The sequence below is a fragment of the Phacochoerus africanus genome, chromosome 3 (assembly GCF_016906955.1).
Source record: "Phacochoerus africanus isolate WHEZ1 chromosome 3, ROS_Pafr_v1, whole genome shotgun sequence".
Lineage (NCBI taxonomy): Eukaryota > Metazoa > Chordata > Mammalia > Artiodactyla > Suidae > Phacochoerus > Phacochoerus africanus.
In genome coordinates, this window is record NC_062546.1 from 103269603 (window position 1) to 103293986 (window position 24384).

At 43.7% G+C, this 24384-nt stretch overlaps 1 protein-coding gene and 1 long non-coding RNA gene across 2 annotated transcripts; one reads left to right on the plus strand and one right to left on the minus strand.

Annotated features, from left to right (window-relative positions):
* The first annotated feature begins 870 nt into the window (after positions 1-870).
* Positions 871-4321, plus strand: LOC125122171 (beta-defensin 33-like). The gene is made up of 2 exons (XM_047770409.1): positions 871-992; positions 4190-4321. The coding sequence occupies exons 1-2, from the start codon at positions 935-937 to the stop codon at positions 4318-4320; spliced, it is 189 nt and encodes a 62-aa protein (XP_047626365.1). The 5' UTR covers positions 871-934; the 3' UTR covers position 4321.
* A 3664-nt stretch (positions 4322-7985) lies between these two features.
* Positions 7986-11455, minus strand: LOC125122172 (uncharacterized). The gene is made up of 3 exons (XR_007133719.1): positions 11267-11455; positions 10681-10772; positions 7986-8255 (listed from the first exon to the last, which is right to left on the minus strand). It is a non-coding gene; the product is annotated as an uncharacterized LOC125122172 (long non-coding RNA).
* Positions 11456-24384: the final 12929 nt, after the last annotated feature.

Here is a 24384-nt window from a genome sequence, read left to right on the forward strand (position 1 = left end):
CTCCTTTAATTTCCTCCATCCATTTATTCATTCACCCACAAATTGATTCTTCCTTATGATTACCTATTCATATAAACAAATATTCGACTACCTGCTCTATGCCAGGCACTGTTCAAGGTGCTGAGAATGTGGGATAATAAAACAGGACTTGTTACTTTAGAAATTTACATACAGTGAAAGAGAGAGACAAATAAACACTATAAAGCAAAACTGAGATAGAGATAAGGAAGAAATGGAGAGAAATTTCAATGCTTTACCTTATGTATTTCTGTGCTTTTAACTAATTTACCACAGGAATGCATTGATGTAATACCTGTATCAAGACATACTCTAGCCCTTAAAGCCTCACCTTGTTGTGGTCTATGTAAAGTGCTTGGCATGGTAAGAACTTACCTAGAATGGATAACTTATCCTTTAAAAAAATTTTTGGCAGCAAAAATGAGAGTGAAAAAGGAGAGAAGTTTATTTCAATTTCCAAAAATTCTTTTCCTTTTCTAAATCTAAAAGGCATGGGATGGTGTGATTTTTTTATTCCAGAAGTAAAAACAGATAGGTACAGAGACATGCAATAAAGGTGAATGAATAAATGGATGATTCAAAAAAGAATTCAGTTTTTAATGATTTCTTTTCTCAAAAAATAAAAAAAGGCACCAAAGCTCAGAGCCATAAGCAGAAGCAAGAATCAACTAGGAAATACCGACTTTCTGTAAATTTCTTCCTTTGTGACAGACAGACACAGGTCTGTGACCACCTGTCCATAGATGAAATATCCTCAAATCATACCCAGGCACTCACCGAGCTTCTTCAGCAGGAATATAAGCTGGTTATCTCTAGATGACCTTTTCAAACTCTTTCCTAGATCATCTGCCTCCACTGATGTGCACCATCAGACACTGCACGTTCTACCTGGAATCCTGAAAATTCATTTCACATTATGAGACTACTATACCTTCTCTTTCTCTTCCTTGTGTGTCTTATCCAGACAACATCAGGTAAGCTGTGGATCCAACTGGTAAGATGATATGCTGGATGACCTTGGAGCCTGGATTAGGGAGAGTCAAGGTGGTTCATCATCCAGTGATGCAATGAAATACATAACAACGGAAAAACATCATAGCTGAAAGAAGTGTAGCGTGCACAACATGCCCCATTGTACAATAAGTAAAAAGAAGCTTAAAGAAATGAAAATGAGGAGTTCCCGTCGTGGCGCAGTGGTTAACGAATCCGACTAGGAACCATGAGGTTGCGGCTTCGGTCCCTGCCCTTGCTCAGTGGGTTAACGATCCGGCGTTGCCGTGAGCTGTGGTGTAGGTCGCAGACGCGGTTCGGATCCCGCGTTGCTGTGGCTCTGGCGTAGGCTGGTGGCTACTGCTCCGATTCAACCCCTAGCCTGGGAACCTCCATATGCCATGAGAGCGGCCCAAGAAATGGTAAAAAGACAAAAAAAAAAAAAAAAAAGAAATGAAAATATTTCCCCATGATTGCCCTTAACTGGTTGGTAGTAAACTCATAAGTCATAATGGTGATGGACAGCATCATCAGGGGACTTTACAGCTTACAAATCATTCCCACATGAATACCAACAACCCTGTGATAATAGCAAATAATGTTGACCACTTCTTTACCAACAGAACAAAACTTTTAAGTGTTGTCCCACATGTACTCATAACAATATTTAAAGTGTAGGTATTTTTAGCCCCATCCTTGTTTCAAGTGGTACAGTTTGTACATAGTGAAGCCTTTAACTTTGCTCAAGCACAAATGTGCTTGATTCTAAAATCCATGTTTTTTGTTGTTGTTGTTGTTGTTGTTATTGTCGTTGTTGTTGTTGCTATTTCTTGGGCCGCTCCCACAGCATATGGAGGTTCCCAGGCTAGGGGTTGAATCGGAGCTGTAGCCACCGGCCTACGCCAGAGCCACAGCAACGCAGGATCCGAGCCGCGCCTGCAACCTACACCACAGCCTAAGGCAACGCCGGATCGTTAACCCACTGAGCAAGGGCAGGGACCGAACCTGCAACCTCATGGTTCCTAGTCGGATTCGTTAACCACTGCGCCATGACGGGAACTCCAAAATCCATGTTTTTATTACATCTTTAGCAATCCCAGAAAACAAATTTACTGATTGAAATATATATATATATATTATATATATATATAAACAATAAATATTCTTAGCTTGAGTATGATCCATACAACACTTGGGACATACGTATACTAAAAGATTATTTGTTGTTCATCTGAAATTCAAATTAAGCTGGAGTCCTGCATTTTCCCTGGCCATCCCACACATACGTTAGCACATGTCAGCTTGCACTCTGGTGACAGTGGCCTCCAAATGTTGGTATCTGAAAAGAGCAAAAGTTAATTTCTTGCTCAGAGGGTACCACTCCATCACAGCCATGGGTTTCTCTGCTCACTGTAGCTGCTCAGACCCTGCTGGCAGAGGAGCCCCTCCCCCACCCCAGGGAAGGCTACTGGGCGCTGAATCAGGACAGGGCTCTGAAGTCTCACGTTGGCAACCTGGGTCTCCAGCCCTGCTTGGACGCATCACTTCTCCCCAAAATTCATTAGTCAAGGAAGTCCCAGGCCCCACTTAACCTCAGCAAATGTACATCCCACTTTGTGCCAAGAAGTAAAGTCTCAGACCTATTTGGTGAACAGTGTAGTGAAGGTACATGACAGACAGATGTGGGTATGGAGGGCATGTGGTTACAAATACAAATATAAATGAGGGTGTAGATGTGGATATGTATATACAAGGATACATTCATATTTATATAATAATTTAAAATATATGAATATAAACTTAATAAAACATAGTTCATACTTATGTAAATATATCAATTAACGTATGTGATTAATAATTGCAGATATAATTATTTTTATTTTGCCTTCTGCTGAAAAATTAGGACACTCTGCAGCTCCCCAAGGAAAACTATACTTGTGGTGGAGCAGGACTCATAAGCCAGGTCTCCCAACTCCTGGTTGAATGTACCACCCATCACAATAGCATCCCTAAAAGCCATCAACTCTGATGAAAACTCTCCTGATGCACTGTTTCCTCAAGGCTCTTTATCGCTTGCTCATTCAGGCTGCAGACATTCTCCAGGTCCTCTCTCCTCTCACGTTGTTTTCTGAATCTCTGTCGTCACTCTACCTGATTGATCTCTTATCATTTTCTTTCCAGCTTCCCTCCCAAGTGCACTAGAGGACTGATGCCATTTAAAGTATCAATTCACAAAGGCCTCTCAGGCATGAGGTATGGGAGACATAGTATTTAGGAGTGACCATGCTCTTGCCAACCCTTATGGTCTAATTTGTGCCATGTGCTTGTGAGGTTGTGCTCTTTTGGAGAAGAGGCTGCTTTAGGAAGCTTTTATGAAGAACATGTGAAATGAAGTCTATTCCTAATTTGTGGCCTAATCAAGCCATTTGCTTTGACTGGTCTAAAGTTTCCTCATCTGAGAAGGAAAGACACTCTACCACAGAGGTTGATAAGCTTTTTCTCTAAAGGCCAGGTAATAAGTATCTTAGGCTCTGTGGGCCATGAGGCCTCTGTCATGACAACTTATTTCTGTCATAGCATGAAAGTGACCATAGACAAGCTGTAAATTAACAAGGGTGGGTGTCTTCCTATAAAATGAGTTACAGACCCTAGAATCTGAATTTCATTTAATTTTCTTATATCATCAAATATTTTTCTACAGTTAAAAAATGTAAAATAGGAGTTCCCGTCGTGGCGCAGTGGTTAACGAATCTGACTAGGAACCATGAGGTTGCAGGTTCGGTCCCTGCCCTTGCTCAGTGGGTTAAAGATCCGGCGTTGCCGTGAGCTGTGGTGTAGGTTGCAGGCGCGGCTCGGATCCTGCGTTGCTGTGGCTCTGGCGTAGGCCGGTGGCTACAGCTCCGATTCAACCCCTAGCCTGGGAACCTCCATGTGCAGCGGGAGCGGCCCACGAAATAGCAAAAAGATGAAAAAAAAAATGTAAAATATCCACAAAACCCCAAAACAAAAACACAGACAAAACAAAAACTTTCTAAGCTTTCAGGTCACACCCAAACAGAGAGAGAACCAGCTATGTTCCTGTGAACTGTAGATCCTTGCTATGCAAGATGAATTCTGGTTGCTTTGGTTTAACATGTCTTTATTTCTCTGTTTTTTTTTTTCACTTCCCCTTCCTTTTCAGGGCACGAAAAAAAGAAGAAATACCTCCAGTGTCCAAAAATGGGTGGTGTCTGCAAGCATCAAAAAACCCACGGGTGCTCCATCCTGCCTGCAGAATGCAAAGCTCGGAGGAAACACTGCTGCAGAGTGTAGTTTCAGCTCCCGAGTGACTCCAGAGCAGCATGTGACAGTAACCACCATTGATTTCTACTTAATTAAATCACTACCACTCACATGGGTCCTGCGTGGTCTCTTTCTGAGGGTGTGGTGGGTCATTGAACTAGAGGGTCATTCTAACTGGTCACACCACTCGCCAGCTCCCAGCTCATTAACTTTGGATAAGACTTTCCTTTCCTAGGTCTCAGCTTCTGCATCTGTAACTTGGTTTTGCAAGCCACCTCTAACCTCTTAATATATACCTATAAATGTGTAGATTGGGGATAAAAGCTTTGAGTATGTGTGTGTGTTTTATAGTATGAAAAGTCACTGAGATTTTGTTGTCATTTTGTTCTCATTTTCATCTCCTTAGTAACTAACTCTTGGGTATCAAGCCAAGGCTCCCAACTGATTATGGAAGAGCCAGGAAAAGAAGTTGGTCAGAAAGGCCTGGAGGAGCAGGAAGATTTAAGTTGGCCCATAGGTATCAACTCTTAGAATCAAAACTCAGATGAGAGAGAAAAACCCACTGTTTTTCAGAAAAGCAGGGTTTAGAGAGGTTGTGATTATTTCCTTCTCTCCAAAAGTACCTTTCCAAATAGTGAGATTCATTTAGAACCATTTTCTTAGAACCCAAGGAATGGTTTTCAGAACAGATAGGATTTGAGTTGTACGGTAGAAGCATGCTGGTTAGGCTGGGAAATTAAATATTCAGCAATAACTTAGTATCTTCCATTTTGGAACAGCACTACTGCTGGGGATACAAAATGGTAAGGCTACTTTGGAAGACAGTTTGTGTCTTATAAAGTTGAACTTGTATTTCCCATTTGAAAATGTATGTTCGTATCAAAAATCTGTGTGCAAATGTTTATAGCAGCTTAACTTATAATTGTCAAAATGGTAAATACAGAGGTCCTTCAACTAGTGAATTAACTGGGATATATCACATAATAGATTTTTTTTGTCTTTTTAGGGCTGCACCCATGGCATATGGGAAGTTCCAAGGATAGGTGTCGAATCAGAGCTGTAGCAGCTGGCGTATACCACAGCCACAGCAATGCCAGATCTGATCTGTGTCTGTGACCTACACCATAGCTCACAGCGATGCCGGATCCTTAACCACTGAGTGGGGCCAGGAATAAAATCAGGGTCTGGATGAGTTGGGTTTGTTACCACTGAGCCACAACAGGAACTCCTACATATCACAGAAATATTATGCATCAATAAAAAAATTGTTTCATGCAATATCATGGATAGATTTTAAAGGTCTCTTGATGAGCTAAGGAGCCAGATGTAAAGGCTACATATTGTTTGACTCTATTTACATGACATTCTTGATAAGCAAAGCTATAGGGCTAGAAACCAGATCAGTGGCCTCCCAGGGTTAAGGGTCACAAGAAGAGTTGTTAACAAAGGGCAGTCCAAGGGAATTAGGGGGCAGTGGAGCTGTCCTATATAGAAGTGTGGTAGTGCATTCCTGGATCTTTGTAGTCACAAACCCTTTAGAACTCTACACCACCAATATTTGAAGTGACTGTTCATACATTTAAAAAATTATCAACTTAATGTGGATGGAAAACCTAGAATGCAGACAGTTGAGTCTGAATCAAAGTGTATTAATCATATGACCATGCTAAAGGCTGTGGGGAAGAAAGGACTGAACCAAGTAACTCAGAAAAACTGTTTTGGCTGGATAGTCCAAGACTAAAGACAAAAAGGCCTTACCAGAAATTGTACTCTAGCCATTGGATTCATTTCTTACAGTGAGTTGGGCTAGCAGTTCTAAAACTATATATGTAAACCAGAGTTGAACAGGTGAGAAAATACATTGTAAATGATATGCCAAATTTCTTGCTGATGGAGGAACAAAGGTCATAAATAAGGAAAAGAAAGATGAAGAGATGGACCACTGTGGTTCCGGAAGAGGAATATGGATTTTTTTTAGGTGAATTTACAGATAAAGAAATAAGAAAAAGAGATGTGCATATAAATGAATTAGTGTTCATATGTATGTTTCCCATCTCTAGCCACTGAGAGAAAAGGGAAGCAGTGACATCTCAGTAGCAATGAGCAGACAAAATGCTCAGATCTTTGTTTCTAAATACCACTTTCCAGTATATGGAACCACGGATCCTTGAGGAACTAATTGATTCCAGGATTGGGGCAGGGAAGATGCAAGAAGAGACCAGAGCATCTTATAATTCCAGAAAGTAAGGAAGTGCTCCAAAAAATGGAACATACTAAAAGATCACCAGGGAAACCTGAAAGAGTTGAAACAAATTCATCCAAAAAATAACATATTGAATAACCCAAATGTAAGTAGTCATAGGTTCATATTTATATGAATGAAAAGACTGAATAAATGGAGAAGGGATAATTCTTCATTCAAGAATAATTGCAATTAGTAAAGCTGGAAATGCTAAGGGAGAAATAAAATCAACATTAGAATACCACGCTAATAATCACAGGCAAGATCCACCATTAGTGGGTGAAAGGTTAAGCAGAAACAGGATGTTTACATAATCTCAAAATATCTCAAATTTACTTAATTTCAAAGAGAAAGAGTAGTGTTGTAGAGCAGAAGCCTAGCAGACACCACCCTAACTAAGAGAGATACCATCTTGAGAAAGAGTTTTGTGAGGATGCCAAAATGTAGGGAAGTGCTCAAAAATGTCAGAGGTAGGTCAAATCTACTCAAGAACCAACTGAAAGAGCTCCCAGTGGCCAAAGCTAGAAAAATTTGAGCAACAAAAACAAATAACAGAGCATGGGATTATTATTCAAAATATAAAATAAATGTAAGTCCATCCTGATATAAAAGACTCAACCAATAAGAGAGAAGAGGCACGTCTCCCATATAGAAATATTCAACTAATTTATACAGATACTCCTTATTCAAGGAGGTGGAATATAACTCAATACCCATTAAGTGTGGCCAATGCTTGTGATTTCCTTCTATGGAAAGAGGGAAAAAGATGACTTTTTACAGTGGAGAAATACCTGCCTTAGGTAAAGGGTAAGTCATCAGTAAAAAATCATGTTGATAACATATACTTTTGATTTGATGTTTTAAGAATGGCACTTTATGATCTTTCTCCCCCAAACCTAAAATCTCAGTCTAACCATAAGAAAAATATCAGATGAATGCAAATTGAAGGTATTCTACAAAGGATCTCAATGGACTCCTCAAAACTGATAAAATTATCAAAAAAAGAAAACCCTGAGAAGTCGTCAACACCCAGAAACTATAGAAACAGTGTAACTAAATGTAATGTGGTATCCTCGATAGCATCTTGGAATAGAAAGGTGATATTAACAAAAAATTAATGAAGTCAAAATAAAGTCTAGAGTCTAGTTAATAACGGCTGTTATGTTTCTGGCATCTTTTGTTCTCCTCACATTGAACACACTTATTTTTTCCACTTTTCCTTCAACTTTCCCCGGCTAATTTTTACTCATTTTTAAAGACCCAACTCATAGATCACCTTCACCATATATGACATCTTTGATTCAAACAACTTGGATAAGATTTCCCTATTGTGAGTTTCTTAGCAGAAAGAGATCATGAACCCATACCCCCGTCACAGTATAGTTCCTAGCACACACTGGGTGTTCAAGGGGTATAGACAAAATAAATGAGTCAATGAATTAAGACAACAATATAGTGAAATCAACTTTCCAATTTAATTCAATGTGGTTCCATTAAACATGAATTCTTCCATTAATTCAGGGATGATCCATGGAAAGTGAATTCTTCAGTTGACTTAATTCAGGGCAATGCCACCAAACATGGATTCTTCAGTTTGTTCTTACACAACAGAAGCTCCTACCAGGGCATATTCCCGGCATGCGAATAATACAATTTTTTTTCCTCCTCAGGCATACACCTGTACTTAAGTCACATAAGCCAGCCATTTTACCGTGTTCATAACCTGTAGAAAGAAAAAAACTGTTTTTGGAAGACAGGCTTGAGATCACCATAAAGGGCAAGAAATAACTCAGTCCAACCAGAGATCCATCAAATGCATTTTTCATGCAAGTGTTCTGTCTTAACAAACCTCCTCTTCCCCACTCAGCCCCTTCTACCTGCTTGTCAAATGGGAGGACAATGCCAGTCTTTGAGAACTTGTTATGAAGAGAAATTTTTGTACGGCAATTGGGAAGCTGGGATCAGAGACTTCAAACCCTCCTCTTGGTGGACATATCATACAGCCTGCAATTGTGCTCTGGTGGAATTGTCAGATAATGTCTTTTGGAAGCAACACATTAAAATTGTGTAATTTTATGTGTTTATCTTCCTGGAGCAAGATCCCACTGAAAATAAGACAGTACTTCAGCCCTAGCCTGGCACAGAAGGCTCTGAATACGTAGTTACTAAAATATGTAAATATGCTCATGCACTTTGCCCCAAATACTCACAGTTGCCAGGGTTAGACTCTAACCCTGCCTTCAGGGCTTAGCAGATATGTCTTAAAAATAAGATTAAAGATCTACAGTTCAAGTTCCTGAAGCAAAGGACCTAGAATAAGCAGGGTACCAGCTGAGAGGAGAAAGATTTCTAAAAGAGAAAAAGAAACACGCCATCTGGCTCCAAGCTGGGCCTGAAGAAGATTGCTTTTCCTGCCTCTTAGGAGGTGGGAGATAGAAAGAAGGGCCTGCACAGTCCCTCCAGTCCAGCCCGTCCACTATGGGTCATTAGCAAAGGTTGGCAACTTTGGAACCCAGACTGCAGTGGTCAAGGGGGCTGGCTCTCATTGGCCTCAGCCTGTCAGCAGGGTCAAGACCACCCTGCTGGAGGATAATGTTTACCCTGAGCCTAAATGAAGCAGTTTACATTCTAAGTGAGATAATGATGCCAATCTTAAGTACCAGTGAAGAGATAGGGGTATGTATATTTGTAGTCTCTTGCTTCATTTAGGCTCAGGTTAAACCCTTGTGGGGTCAACACCAGGGCCAGAGGAGGGCTTACACTCCCCCTCTCCCCATTATTCATGGACCTCCACCCTGTTTCTACTTTCCTGAACCTGACTGTTCTACCCACAGGCTGTGAGGGAGGGACTGGAACTAGGCAAGCAGAGAGCTCGCTTATCAGGGGCCCTGTAGACCCACCTCCAGGCCAAGTTGGTGAGGTAGCTCATGCCCATTCTGGGCTCCATCAAAGCAACTGCCACCCAGGAGCTCTGAGCCCTGGGCCACCCATCCCCGGGACCACTAACATCTCTGTCCTAGTACTGCACCTAGAATCTCAGTATGAGGATCCTCCAGTTCTCTTTATTATTCCCCATGAGATTCCTGCACAGACTGGGACCTACTCTTCACTTGGATGGAAAATCAAGCCCAGTGAGGAAACTGATCTGGGGTTCACTCATCTGAATGATGCAACAAAGTGACCATACCCAGTGAGTCCACAGTGAGCAGGCTCTCCTTAACCCAAAGCAGAAAGGAGGCATTCCATACAGCTCCTGCTCACTTAGCTCCTTGTTGATCAGGTTTGTGACCTGACACCCTGAAAGGCACAAGGAGCCCTGAAAAGGGATTTTTGATTAGGTGAGTTTATTTATAGTATGAGACTATTGGAGGAAGAAGAGAGCAAAGGCAGACAGAGGACTAAGGTGCATGAGTCCAAAGCACAATATGGTGGCAAAGGAGAACTGCTGACTTTCTGCCTGAAGCAGACTCCCAACACTCAGTGACCTGCCAGCCTCTTGGCACTCACCCATCCAAGCCTCTTCTCTCCCCCCAGTCTAGTGGTGGTGGTTCCCTCCAAGCTGTCCCAGATAACTGAAACTTCTGCGATGCAGGGTGTGATGGGGCAGAGAGTCAGCCTCTCTGCTCACAAACTTGCCGCCCTGTGCTCAAGATATGGGGCAAAATATACCTGTAACTTTTCCCCCAGTGCCACAGTTTCATACATATGAATTGTCTCCCCCTAAAAAAACCTCTAATCTTCCTCTTTGCTTGTTCTTACACACAGGAACACAAGGCCTCTGGGATGAGGCAAGCGGTAAATCTGGGGCATTGCTCTCAGCTTAGACACATACCAACAGGTGGAGGGTTAAGAAAGGAGAGCCTACGTGTACAGTGTCAGATTGGACCAGAGAGCTGGTCATAGTTTTCTCCCATTCTTGCCTCCACTGATTTCAGGGCTGCTTCTCAGCGTCTTAAGCACAGACAGCCTAAGGATGCAAATTTTAGATTTTTAGAAATCTAAATTTTAGAAATTCTTTTTCTCACGGTTCCCAAATCAGTATCCCTCCGTTGGTTTGGGGTAACTGGAGATATCCTTCTGAAAGAGGAGTGGGTTGGAGAAAAGAAATAGGACTCAGGTATGGCAGGGAGATGCCGGAGAGGGTTTACCTCGTATCACTTGAGAGATGAAGAAGACAGCGATGATGAGAAGGTAAAACAGCTTCATTGTGCTGATTCGGAAGAGACCTCTTAGGAAATTCCTGGAAAGAAGACAGATGGTACTGGAGTGTGGTTGAAAGAAAAATAGCTCAGAGCTGCTTCTTTTATGGGTTTGATCAGGGTGCCTACATGCAGAAGAGAATGTCCAACTGTGATCCAGAGTGCTAATTAAAGTATTTACTAAGCTGAGGACGTCGGTGAGATAAACAAGAGCAATGATTAACACTGCTCAGCGCAGAGCTGGAGGGACTTCTTTTGTTAGCACTTAATGGGTCAAGGACCAGTAAAGAACAATAATGATGATAACAGTGAAAATTAGAACAACTAGAAGCGATGAAGCACTTACTTTATGGAAACCTATGAATAGTGCGGATGACTCTCTGCTCCCCCACCACCCTTTACTCTCATGGAATTAGTACAATCTGCTGCTTCAACTCTGGGTACAAATACCATTGCAATACAATCTTTGGTTTTCCCAGTACTCACTCCAGCACTCAGTACAATGGGACTTGATAGAAGGAAAACCACCACCTACCTCTTACAACTCGTCTTCCAAGGCTGACTTCTCCCTTCAGATCCTGAGAGGCATTTGAAACCTATCTTAGACGCAGTCACAGCTGTGTCTTTAGTAAGGGCTAGTCCCGCTGAGGCTGCCTAGGGAAATTTATCTATGTTCCAGGGGTGAGCCTGCTGAGTCAGGGCCCTGTCCAGGCCACGTGGTGTCTTATGACCAATAAAACCTCGTGTTCTTGGCTCTACTGCCAAGCCCAACCTAGCTCCAGGGTAGGTGAAAGCCGAGGGGCTTTCCTCCTTAGCCAGAGCCTGAATAAAAACAAGAGAAAGATAGATACCATATAATCTCGTTATATGTGGAATATAAAATATGACACAAATGAACCTATTTCCAGAACAGAAACAGACTCACTGACTTAGAGAACAGGCTTGTGGTTGCCCAGGGGGAGAGGGTGGGAGTAGGAGGGACTGGGAGTTTCAGGTTGGTAGATGCAAAATATTACATTTATAATGGATAAGGAATTCCCATTGTGGCACAGCAGAAACAAACCTGACTAGTATCCATGAGGACGATGTTCAGTCCCTGGCCTTGCTCAGTGGGTTAAGGATGGGGGTTGCTGTAAGCCGTGGTGTAGGCCAGCAGCAGCAGCTCAGATTCGACCCCTAGCCTGGGAACTGCCATATGTCAAAGGCATGGCCCTAAAAAAGCAAAAAAAAAAAAAAAAAAAGAATAAGCAATGAGGTTCTACTGTACAACACAGGGAACTCTATCCAGTCTCTTGGGATAGACCATAGTGGAAGATAGCATGAGAAAAAGAATGTACACACACACACACACACACACATGACTGGGTTACAATGCTGTACAGCAGAAATTGACACAACACTGTAAATCAACTATACTCTAATTTAAAAACAAATAAATAAAGAGTAAAACAATTACTAGAAAAAAAAGTTCTTTTCCCAGATTAGGCCCTGTCTTGAGGGAGAGGCTTCCATGGTTGGAGGATGGAACAAAAAATGCCTATCAACCCGAGAAGTTCATCTTGAGACTAGGAATGGAGGCAAACCACTCTGTATAATCAATTGATCATTTATTACAGGGAAACTTCCTCATGGGCTGGGAGTAGGTGGACAAGAATCCAGAGGCACTCACAGCTCACTCCGCACCTCCAGGAGGCCATTGGACAATTTCGGAGTTAACCTAAAATACCTAGTAGGCACTTGGAAATGGGACAAGCATCCAAAGATAAGATTTACGGAAGGGTAACTAGTCTCGTGGCTGCTGGGAATACGTCAGGGAAGGTTTCCATCATTGTCTGGGGACTAACAGACCATAGAGGCTACTTGATCCTAATGATTATTAAACAATATCTATTAATAACAAGGTCCTTGACGACAGAGAATTGATTCACTGAATAGTATTGTCCAGGGTAGGGTCAGCGGAGGACATGAGGAGCTGTACGGGCCTAAAATGGCATTGGTCATGCTCACTGCCATCCAGCCTCTTACTGCTATATTGTATTTAATCTGCTGCTTTTCTCCTTGGTCACTGGGCTGTAGCTGCATGAACCTAACTTAGACTTCAGGGCAGCTGGGAGTGGGATTCCAATTTTCATCTCAACCAGAAAATCTTGGGCTCCTCATAAAAATTGACCCCTTTTATTTGCAATGAATCATTATATTACATTATTATTATTTTTGCTTTTTAGGGCTGCACCCATGGCATATGGAAGTTCCCAGGCAAGGGGTCAAATCGAAGCTGCAGCTGCTGGCCTATGCCACAGCCACAGCAATGCCAGATTCTAGCCTCGTCTGCAACCTACACCACATTTCACAGTGACAGTTGGATCCTTAACCCACTGAGCGTGACCAGGGCTCGAACCTACGTCCTCATGGATACTAGGTGTGTTCATAACCTGCTGAGCCACAGTGGGAACTCCCCTCAATGAACATTTTTCTGTAAAAAGTGTCTTCAGAAGCGAACGGTTTTTGTGCCTTCCCTGTTTTCCCAAAATGATGATTGATAATTCATCTTACATTTATGTAATTAATTAGAACCAGTCATAAGGAGGATGACGAAGGTGATGACGATGCCCTCCTCCAACCAGGAGCATGTTAGCCATCCCTTAGCCATCCCTTACAAAGGTACTGTTTTCAATAGCACACAACTGGAGTGAGTTCTCTGATCTAGTCCGATGTCAGTGTATCTTATCTTTCCTCTTTGTCCCCCAGTTTCCTGTCCTGGGCACTTCCCACTGTTCCCCTGTCTCCTGCCCTCTCCCCCCAAAACCTGCTTTGTCAGTTGCAGAAATCCATGATGACATCCATGTCCTGCCAGAGGAAGGACAGTGACATCTAGGGTGGAGAGATGACCTATTCAGACACTAGAGCAGAGGTCATGCCCTGGACAAAAAGAGTGAACAGGGAAGATGTAAAATAATCTCCTTATCCTGGACTCCAGCCTTAGCCATAGTGTTCTGACCTGCTGTTAGAAATCCTAGCTTCCATCAGGTTTCTTCCCACCTCTCCACGTGGCTGACACTCCTGGAGAGTCTCTGCACACAGGTGCTTCCATCCCGGCCCCATGGCATGTGCTCCCTCCCACTCAGCACTTCACTCATGTGGCAGCCGGTCCCTGGACCAAACCTGGCCTCACGTTACCCCACATACTGTGGTGACTCTCCCACCCAGCCTCACTAGATTATCAAGGAAATATGCGAATAGACTCCCATCCTGCAGCCAAAAGGAAAGTCTTAGCTTATGTACCTGTCTTTGTTTTCATCCTGAATGACTTATTTAACCTTGCCGAATTTTGGTTTCTACATCCATGAAATGGACTTGATAAACCACAGTGGGTAGTGCCCATTGTGGCTTAGCAGGTTAAAGACCTGACATTGTCTCTGTGAGGAGTCAGGTTTGATCCCTGACCTTGCTCAGTTGGTTAAGGATCTGGTGTTGCCGTGGCTGTGGTGTAGGTGGGCAGTTGCAGCTGTGATTCGACCCTCAGCCTGGGAATTTCCATATGCCTCAGGTGCAGCCATAACAATAACAACAACAACAACAATGGTTTAAGGATTACATATGTTATGGGAATGAAAAAGCTGTGCAAAATTTAAAGCATAACATAAATTTAATTCTTACAATTGTCTCCCTCCTACATCCTGCCCCTTCTAGGAAAACGGCTATCCCTTTAATCAATCCTAAGGATAAAATCATTGTGTTGATTGGTGAATGGTTTGCTTTTGTTTAGACAAGAGGAGCCATGCTTCAGAGCTGTGGCTGGGATTCCCTGCCTGGGCTGCTTCCATCAGCTCTTCTTTATTTTGCAGCACGTGGTGAAGGCTCGACAGGGTCCTTGGAAGGGCTCACAGTTGGGCGTACCTTGCTTCAGGCAGATCCCACCCCGAAGATAGCAGGGTCTTTGAAAATTGAGCGCCCTCATGCTGTCTGGAAAACAAAAGATGTTTGTAGGAAGCGGAAAGTTCCGTGAGGGCAGCGGGTGAGCTCACTATCCAGATGGAATCTCCATCTTTCCTAGTGACGTGCCAATAGCCAGCCTCCCCTCACTCCCTTCACCCTCTCAGTCTGACATGAGATGCCACAGTTGCTCATGTAACCACTAGCAAAACTGTCCCTTCTGCCACGGGAATGCCTGGGCCTTGACCATGGGGTCAGGTTGCTGCTCCCTCAGTAACTACCCCCCAGTGCATGCCCCACCTCACCAAACCCACCCCCTCTCACAGGCTCATCAGACTGAAGCCTCATCCTGCTAAACCCAAGGTCACATTGTGATATGACTGACAGGTGCTCAAGGCCTTTGTCTCCACACCAGCTTGTCCAGACAAGAGGCTTCAGCTGATTTGGGTCCCAGATTGTCCAGATGGTTTGCGGAAAAGGGAGAGAGTAGAAGATGACCAGCCAGCAAGAACTTCCCTGCCACGGAGGCACAACCAGCTCCCACAAAGACCCTCTAACTTTTCTGTGCCTTATTCTAGGGTGTGGAGGTGACCTCTGAGTAGCTCTAACGCTTTACTTTCTGACTACGGTGGATTGAGGGGAAGAGAAAACAAAATAAACATCAGATGGGGCGTCAAGTTTGGTATTTACCAGGCAGTACCTGGAAGATGGCCAGGACCATGGCCAGGAGTACATGGAGGAGCCTCATGGTGCCAGAGTGGAGGTTGCCAGATGCCTGATGGGAGGAACGAAGGGACAAAGTTAGCAGCCCAAGGAGCTTGGGGACAGGCCAGGGGTTAATCCCTCACTGCCCATGGCCTATGCTTCTCTCTGCAGGAGTAGCTCTAACTTCACTGTCTTTTCTTGCTCCCTGAGCCCCAGCTGTCCCTCTCCTGTGTTTCTTTCAAAGCTGGGGCTGAGGCGCTCTCCTGTGACCACATCTTATGCAGATGGTGTCCAAGTGAGGCAGGGACTGGAGCATCCAAGGGTAGTGGAGGGGGGAAGTCAAGCTGTTCCAAAAGCAGAGTAAGGACGGGCCCCTCACAGGTGAGGAGGATCACTAGAGAAGGTTTTGAGGAGTTCCGCTGTGACACAGCAGGTTAAGGATCCAGAGTTATCTCTGTGGCAATACAGGTTCGATCCCTAGCCCAGCACAGTGGGTTAAGGATCCAATGTCGCTGCAGCTATGGCTCAGATTTGATCTCTGGCCCAGGAGCTTCCATAAGTTGTGGGTACGGTGAAATAAATTTTAAAAAGTTTTTTTTTTTTAAGGAAAGGAAGATCCAGAATCGTGGTGGGTTAGTTAGTCCTTAAGAATCCATGCTAAAGGAAGAAAGAGTTCATATTGGTTAAAAATTAGTGGAAAATACACCGAAATTTTTCTATGACTTGAATGTTATCATTTACCTTCATTTAAATCTATTATAGTTTTTCTGATTATAAAAATAACGCTTACACATCAATTTTAAAAATAGAGAAATGTAGAAATGGTAGATTAAAAAAACTCCACATAACCCCTTCTTTCATTTATAACTATTCCTTACAATCCAAAGTATATTAGTTCCTTTCCTCCTAAAATAATATGATGTAAGTATTTATTTTAAATTTGAAATATAGAATCATACTTCATCACCAGCTCCATTGTGGGGCTTTCTATTTAAATATTATCTTACAAGTTCTTTTAATATCTGTTCAAATATATTTGCCTCACATATTTGTATGAGTATACATGTATCTTTGGAAATTTATGTAATGCTTACTGTTGTACAAATTCCTAGAATTTCAACATATATGCATACTTCAGGTTTTAATGGATTTCTCCCAATTACCCACTCTAGACATGGTTGAACCACCTTATATTCTTACAGACAATGCACAAAAGGATATTTGTTGACTTTCTTACCAGTACTGATTATTAGCATTATTCCAGTCTTTGAAAAGTATATGAGTGAATAATAATATTCACTCCTTGTTTTCATACATCTTTTTAAAATTATTTCTAAGGTTGAACTTTTTTTAATGTTCATTGGTCATTTTTATCTCTTGCTCTTTACCCATTTTTCTATTTTTCTGTTCATCATTTCTTGCTGACTTCTAAGAAATCCATGCATATTTAAAGTCAATATTTAAGGTAATTAATCCTACATCTTCTGTGTTGCAAAAATTGTTTCTGACTTGCTTCTTAATTTGTGCCCTCTCAGCTAACAGCTGAAATTTACAGCTACTCACAATGATTGCTTTTTACTCTGTTTTCCTTAAAGACGTTTGCTCTGCGTGCGTGTTTACCTAATCGTGTCTGTATCCCTGGTCAGTGCTGTCCTTAATTCTTTCAGCCCTGGAACCCAAGCTATTCTGAAAAGCTGTGAATTTCAGCTGAGTTCCCAGCCGGCCCATGAAAACAGTTTCCTGCCCTACCCAGAAAAGTGAATTTTCTAAGCCCGCAGATCTGCCAGCCCTCTCCAGTCTTGTGCTTTCTCTCATAGAAGGCATATGTCTGAGTACCCGTCTCTATTCTCATAGAAAATTGGGTCTTGCATGGAAAAAGAACAAAATCCCATGTGAGTGGAAGTGATCACAGATGATCGTGGCCCCCTGACCTTCCGAGGGGAGAACAGACAGGCGTTTTGCATGTTCCTCAGAGTACCTCACTTCCAGCCTGTCTGCTCTCCATGCCCTCTGCTCATCCTGGATGAAAAGTGGTTCCATTCCTGTTCCGTATACCCTTCCATCTGTCTCTCCCTCTGCCACTGCTCCAAGCTCTGAACAATACCACTCTCAGCAGTCAGGATAGTCCAATCTCCCTCATCAGTCATTTTCAGAAGACGTGGCTACTCTCTTAGAAAATCACTCCATCAGGAGTTCCTGTCATGGCTCAGCAGAAGTGAATCTGACTAGATCCATGAGGAAGCAGGTTCGATCTCTGGCCTCACTCAGTGGGTTAAGGATCTGGTGTTGCTGTGAGGTGTGACGTAGTTCACAGATGCATGTAGCTCAGACCCTGTGTTGCTGTGACTATGGTGTAGGCCAGCAGCTGCAGCTCTGATTCAACCCCTAGCCTAGGAACTTCCACATGCCGCAAGTGCGGATCTAAAAAGCCAAAAAAAAAAAAAAAATCACTCCATCAAGTTAAACCAAAGGTATTTCTTTTTTGACTGATTCTGCATTGAAATCACAGAGTTAATTTAAGGGAAAAAAAAATGACACATGAGTGAGTGAGAAGTTCTAAGAGCAAGGTTTTCCTTTCTTCTCTTGATATAACCCATCTGTGACTTTCCATAAACTTCTTCATTAGAGATCAAGTGTTTCTTATAACTTGATTCCTAGATATTGGAAGGTTTTACTTTCTATCTGAGTCACATTCTTCTTGCGTTATATTTTGCAATTGACTACGGTTTATACAGGACAGGCTGTGGGTTTTGTGTCATAATTTTGTGACTAGCCTGCAACGTGAATGCTTAACCATTTTGAATATTGTGGCTATTTCTCAATGGTTTTCAATTCTAAAATCATAAATCTGTAATAATTAGCATTGGGCCCTCCTGTTGTGGCTCAGGTGGTTAAGAACCCAACGAATATCCATGAGGATGTGGGTTCCATCCCTGGCCTCACTCAGTGGGTTAGGGATCAGGCGTTGCCATGAGCTGTGGTGTAGGTCACAGATGTGGCTTGGATCCCACATTGCTGTGGCTGTGTGGTGTAAACCACCAGCTGCAGCTCCAATTTGACCCCTAGCCTGGGAACTTTCATTTGCTGCAAGTGCAGCTGTTAAAAAAAAAAGAAAGAAAATTAGCATTAACCTCCTTGAGTCTGGCATACAGGCTTGGCATTTTCTTCTCTCTCTTTTAAAAAAGATTTTTAAAGTATAATTGATTTACAGTGTTGCGTCAATTTCTGCTGTACATCAAAGTGATCCAGTCACACATACATAAACATTCTTTTCTTTGCTCAATGAATGGCATTGGCTAACAATTACTGGAACTTTCAGAGAACATCTAGCCCAACCTCTTCACTTTACAGAGGAAGAAACTGTGGCCAGACAAGGTCAGGATAATGCCCCAGGGTAATCCTATGATGGATGCCTTTTGTTATGCAGAACTTGTGCTCAGTTACCACAATACAAACATTACCTTATTTCTACCCATTTCCCCTATTTTCCTCTTTCTCGTTTCTCTTATTCCTTCTGCCTCATGTCAAAGGTCAACTTCCTTACTATCCAAAAATTAAATAAGGGTGATTTTTTTTTTCAGAAATAGTTAAAAAAAAAATTTTTTTTAAACAGACACTTCAGTCTTCTTTCTTTACCGGTGATTTCATCCGTAAAAACCTTTGATTTTTCTTCCAGGACTTGATTAAGAATTTCAACTCATGCATTAAGCACAGGTTGTAGTTTCAGCCCAAATGTCCTTGGGGGTCAGAAGTGGCTCTGTGTCCAGTGAAGGAACCAAGGGAATTTTAATGACAACATCAAAAGCCAGTGCTTCTCTGACCCTGGGGTTGACTCTACCACTCGTTAGATTCCATACTGAGATGGTTTAGTTCACGTCAAGATTTTGATTTGACAAGTGAGTCACCAGAATCTCTTGTAAAATTCCTTTCAAGCTTCAGCGCAATAGAGGCCCCAGACTGCTCTCCTGGCCGGGCACCTTCCAGAAGGGCAGGCCACAGAGAAGAGGGCCCTGGGTCATCACTTCTGTTCTCTTTGATGAGAAAACCAGAGGCTAGCAGCTCTGTTCTCAGCCCCAGTGTGGCCTGAGTCTCAGCTTACTCACTCCACTCTGACAGGACGGGTCCTCCTGAACAAGCCCCCATTCTCTCACTAAAAAAACAGAATTCCATCCTTGCCATCATGGATGTCCCATGACCTGTGAACCCACACATCACCCATGAGGCTCCGAGTTCTTGAAAACCCGAGACAGAATCTGTTTCCTCTTTGTCTCCACAGCATGGAGCCTTCAGTCTGAACCAGACAGAGGTTAACGTGAGCCTCAAAACTGGAAACCCCTCTGACCAAACCATGGCAATGTGGACTTCACCCCTCTCTCTGCGCTGACCCTTCCATCTGAAGACCCCGATGGTGCCCTCCACCCACCTCCAGCCTTCCGTGTTCTGCTCTGAAGGGCCAGGATGTTGCCCCTCACTGGGGGGCTCAGAATCCCCCTCCAGCCTGGCGGTCCTCTCTGAGTGCATGGCAGATCCTGTTTCAGATGACAACCCAGGATGGTGTCCCTGCAAGCTCCTAGTGCTCTACTTTGGGCACCTGAAATGCAATGAATGTGCTCACAGGTGTAGACAAGTGACTTCCAGGCTTCTGGAATTGAGCAGCAGTCATGCCCAAGCATAAGAATAGGCATCAAGCGCTCACCATGTGCCAAGCATCATGCCCAGGGCTGAGCACAGCCATTTCATTTCTGAGGATGAAACTCAGACTACCTTGACAGGTGGGCTCTGAAAACGGTGGTCCCGTGGCTGAAGCCACGGGGCCACAGAGCATTGGAGCTGAGACTGCTGGTCCTGAGCACACATGCCTCGGTACAGGGGGACCTGTGCCCTGGATGGAGGCCACCACGCAGCATCCCTCGAGCAGCCTCCACCCCTGAAATGTATCAGGTGCCTCTAGAACGTCAAGTGGACGGTGTCAACAGTGCGTTAAGACTTTGGACACCCAGGCTCTGCTCAGCTCTGCCCCTGAGTTCTCTAGGCCTCAGGGCCTGTCTGCAAAATGGTAGAGTGGGGCTAATTGCATCCACGAGCTGCCACCTGGGTTCTGAGCTTTGTGATTCTAGGTGCTTCCAAGAGGTGCACTTGTGCCTAAGGAAGAGGGAGTGAAAGGTGTGTGGGGATGAGAGCTTCCCTGGACATAAAGGCATTTCTGCCTGGGAACCTGGGGGCTGAGAACAGCTGGTCCTGAGCACACATGCAGCCCTGAATCCTCCCCAGCCTGGTCACTCACCTCCACCCTCTCACTCACCTCCTATCCCCCTCACTACCCTCCCCTACCCCTCACTCATCTATCTCCCTCACTCACCTCACCTCCTTCTCTCTCATCTCCCCTCCCCCTTTTTCATCCCCTCCCCCTAGCTCCCCTCCCTCTAGCTCCCCTCCCCTCCCTCTCACTCTCTTCCCCTTCCTCTCTCTCCCCTCTTCTCCCCCTCACTCCCCTCCTCTCCCTGTCACTCACCTCCTCTCCCTCCTGTAGGTAGCAGGAAATGGAAGGCCTCTTCTTGATTCTCCAGAAGTTTTCCTGGAGGTGTTGCTAATGGCCTGACTGCATTCTGATCACAGCAGAGTGAGCAAACCAGAGAAACCACCAGATGCTGGCCGGGACCCAAGGGCAGTGACACGAACCCCTGTTGATGTTTGTGTAGGCGTGGCTGACCAAGAAGTTGTGGGGGGAATGGGAGCCATAAAGTGCTGGGGAACTTGACATGGTCGCTGCATCTCAGGAAGGTCGTGGAAAGTTGCTGGCCACTACTGAGAGCTAAGCAGACCCTGAGACATGTGATGTGTGGCAGAGAATCTGAGTGCTGCCCGTCTGGCCAGGAAAACCAGAGACAGGGAGAAGATGAGAAGAAGGGGAAAACAGCTTTCTGTGGAATCCTGGCCCGAGGGGCAGCACTTAGATTCTCTGCCACATGTCACACATCTCAGTCCTTAGGACTGAGATTGCAAACAACTGGAAAATGTCAGTCCTCAGTGCCAAAGGGAGTAAATCAAAAGGAAATTGCATCACATTCTAGGAACAAAAGGAAATAAAATATGTTTGGGGAAGACAAAGCATTAAATTATACCTAGACTGGTGTTTCACCATCGCATGAGTGGTGAGGTGGGAGGGCAGTGGAGAGGAAACAAGTAGAGCAGTTGAGAGGAGGTAAAGAGTCTTGGGGGCTCCAGGACCTGGGGGTAGAGAGGGTACTCCATAAGAATGCATTTGGAGTAAGTGAACAAAGAACATTTGGGGTTGGAAACCACAAAAACCATTTGAGAATATTATCAAACAGTGCCCCAAAAGGAAAGAGTACAATATGGCTTAATTCCACATTTAAAAAAGAAATCTTTCATTTTCTGACCTCTTCTAATTCTTCATCAGAACTCTAGGACTTTCCCCAATGAAAGGGTATCATTAGTGAGTCAAGTCTGGATTAACCGGAGTTAGAAAATCTAGGCTGTGGCTCCAGAGACACCACTTGTCTCAGGATCCCTGGGAGGTACCTTCTCATTTCTGGACCTTAGTTTCTTCATCTGGAAAATAAAACCATTGCTATGGTCCCTCCAACTCTGAGATGCCACAGCATGTGAGCCCAGTGCTTGCATCTGGCAATGCCAGATGCTGATGAATGGTTCACAGCAAAAAAGATGCCCAACACTAAGTGAAAGCCAAAGTATCTGCTTCCAGGGGAATTTTTTTGGTCCTTCCTGCTTAATAAAAGGAATTGGGTTGTTCAAAATGTAGACTTATGTGCCTGCCTATGTTGGGAAAGGCTGTTCCTCTCACGTTCTTGGAATTTCTGGGCAAAACACTCAAGGGAGACACGTGAGATATCAAGAGAGGAAACAAGTCACGTTGGTCCTTTCAGATTGCTTCTCAATTTCTACCACTCTCCTGGCCCCATTGCCAAGGATGGGATATGCCTGGCTCAGCACCGTTCATGAAGAAAACCATTTTCTCTGTTCCCACAATCTGCCAGTTACTTAGCCAGAACCAGGGTACAAAATGAGTGAGATGTGATCCCAGAATACGAGGGGCTTTCAGCTGGATCAAAGAGAGGAACACTGTAAGAGTTTATCGCTATTCAGTGCAGTAAATACAAGGAATCTTAGAAGAAGGAACAGTTGTTTCTGTTCCTATGTTATGGGAATGCTGAGTAGCGGGGAGAGGTTGAGAAAGTTTTGCTACAGGGTTAACACTATGATCTATGTCCTAAGGGGTGAATTAACATTCATGAGGAAGACACAGAGTGAAGGTAATTCTGGAAAAAAAGAAAATCATGGGCAAAGATATAAAGGCATAGATTTCAATGAGAGTTTGGGAAATTGTGTGTTTTTGCCTAAGGTATGGGAAAAAGGAAATATTGCAGATATATAGAATCAAATGTTGGATTTTGAATTTGTCCTATAAGCAAAGAGAAGATATTGAAGGATTTTTTTTTTTTTCTTTTTAGGGCCGCACCTGTGGCATATGGAAGTTTCCTGGGTTAGAGGTTGAATCTGAGCCATAGCTGCCGGCCTACACGACAGCCACAGCAACACCAGATCCAAGCTGCATCTGCGACCTACATCACAGCTCACGGCAATGCCAGATCCTTAACCCACTGAGTGAGGCCTGGAATCAAACCTGCATCCTCGTGGATGGGAACTCCTATATTGAAGGATTTTATTTTATTTTTATTTATTTATTTATTTTTGTCTCTCTGCCATTTCTTGGGCTGCTCCCGCAGCATGTGGAGGTTCCCAGGCTAGGGGTCGAATTGGAGCTGTAGCCACCGGCCTATGCCAGAGCCACAGCAACGCAGGATCCGAGCCGAGTCTGCAACCTACACCACAGCTCACAGCAACGCCGGATCCTTAACCTGCAGAGCAAGGCCAGGGATCGAACCCACAACCCCATGGTTCCTAGTCAGATTCATTAACCACTGAGCCACAACGGGAACTCCTATTGAAGGATTTCAAATGAGAAAACAGCACTGTCAAGTTTGCGATTGGAAATAACTTGGTAGCAACATGTAGGATGGAAACCCAGGTAAAGGACTGTGGTAAACCCAAGACTTCAAAGGGGGAACTTGCCTTCTCCTCTTGTTTTGGAAGTCTTGCAAATAAAAAAACCCAAAAGAATTAGAAATCAAAATGTTAACTTCCTCACCAGAAAAACTAGTAGACATCTATTCCCCCCAAAGAGAATACATCATAATAAAGCGTCATCAAGTTCAGAGAGTGGAGGCTCCGTAGGAAGATAAGAAAGGCTGTGTGAATGGAGATCTCAGACAGGGCTGCGGGGAGTTCTGCAAAATCACTCCTGTTCCCTAAGAGACAAGCCAACAGTCCCTTATCTGCAACAGTGATGCCAGACAAGTGAGTGGGAAGCGGGAGGCTCCCTGAACCCAGACTGGCATCCCTTTTCAGGAAGAAGAAAACCTGTGCTGAATTAACAATTATGTTGGCAGGAAGCAGTCTGGTGACGAGGCTGCAGTTGTGAAGCTGCTTACGAGAATGTTGATGCCCTGTGGTGTGTCATTGCCACCGATCAGCCCTTAAAAGAACATACCCCTACCAATAATCTTGCATTACTGGGAGAATTCCCTGTAGCCTGGACCCGAAACTGTCTTTTCTCTGCAAAAGCTTCATTCAAGTAGATAGTGTGGGAACATTTCACCTGGACAAAGATGAGTCACCAACAAACAGAAACCACTCAGAATTTCTCCAAAGATACTGAGAGAAAAGGAGGATGGGGGTGGTGGGGCTGGGGGTGGGGTGGGGTGGAGAAGGAAAGGGAAAAACGATTGGTAGAACAGAAACTCTCTGCTGAAAAAATGTGCCGTGAAATGGACAAAAATAATGACTCAGTAGAGCACTACAAACTGATAAAACTATAATGATTATGGTGATGATGACAATGAAGGAATTACTTATTTTGCAACGGAGATGGAATACATATCAGAGATACATTAACTCAAAAACGATTTTAAG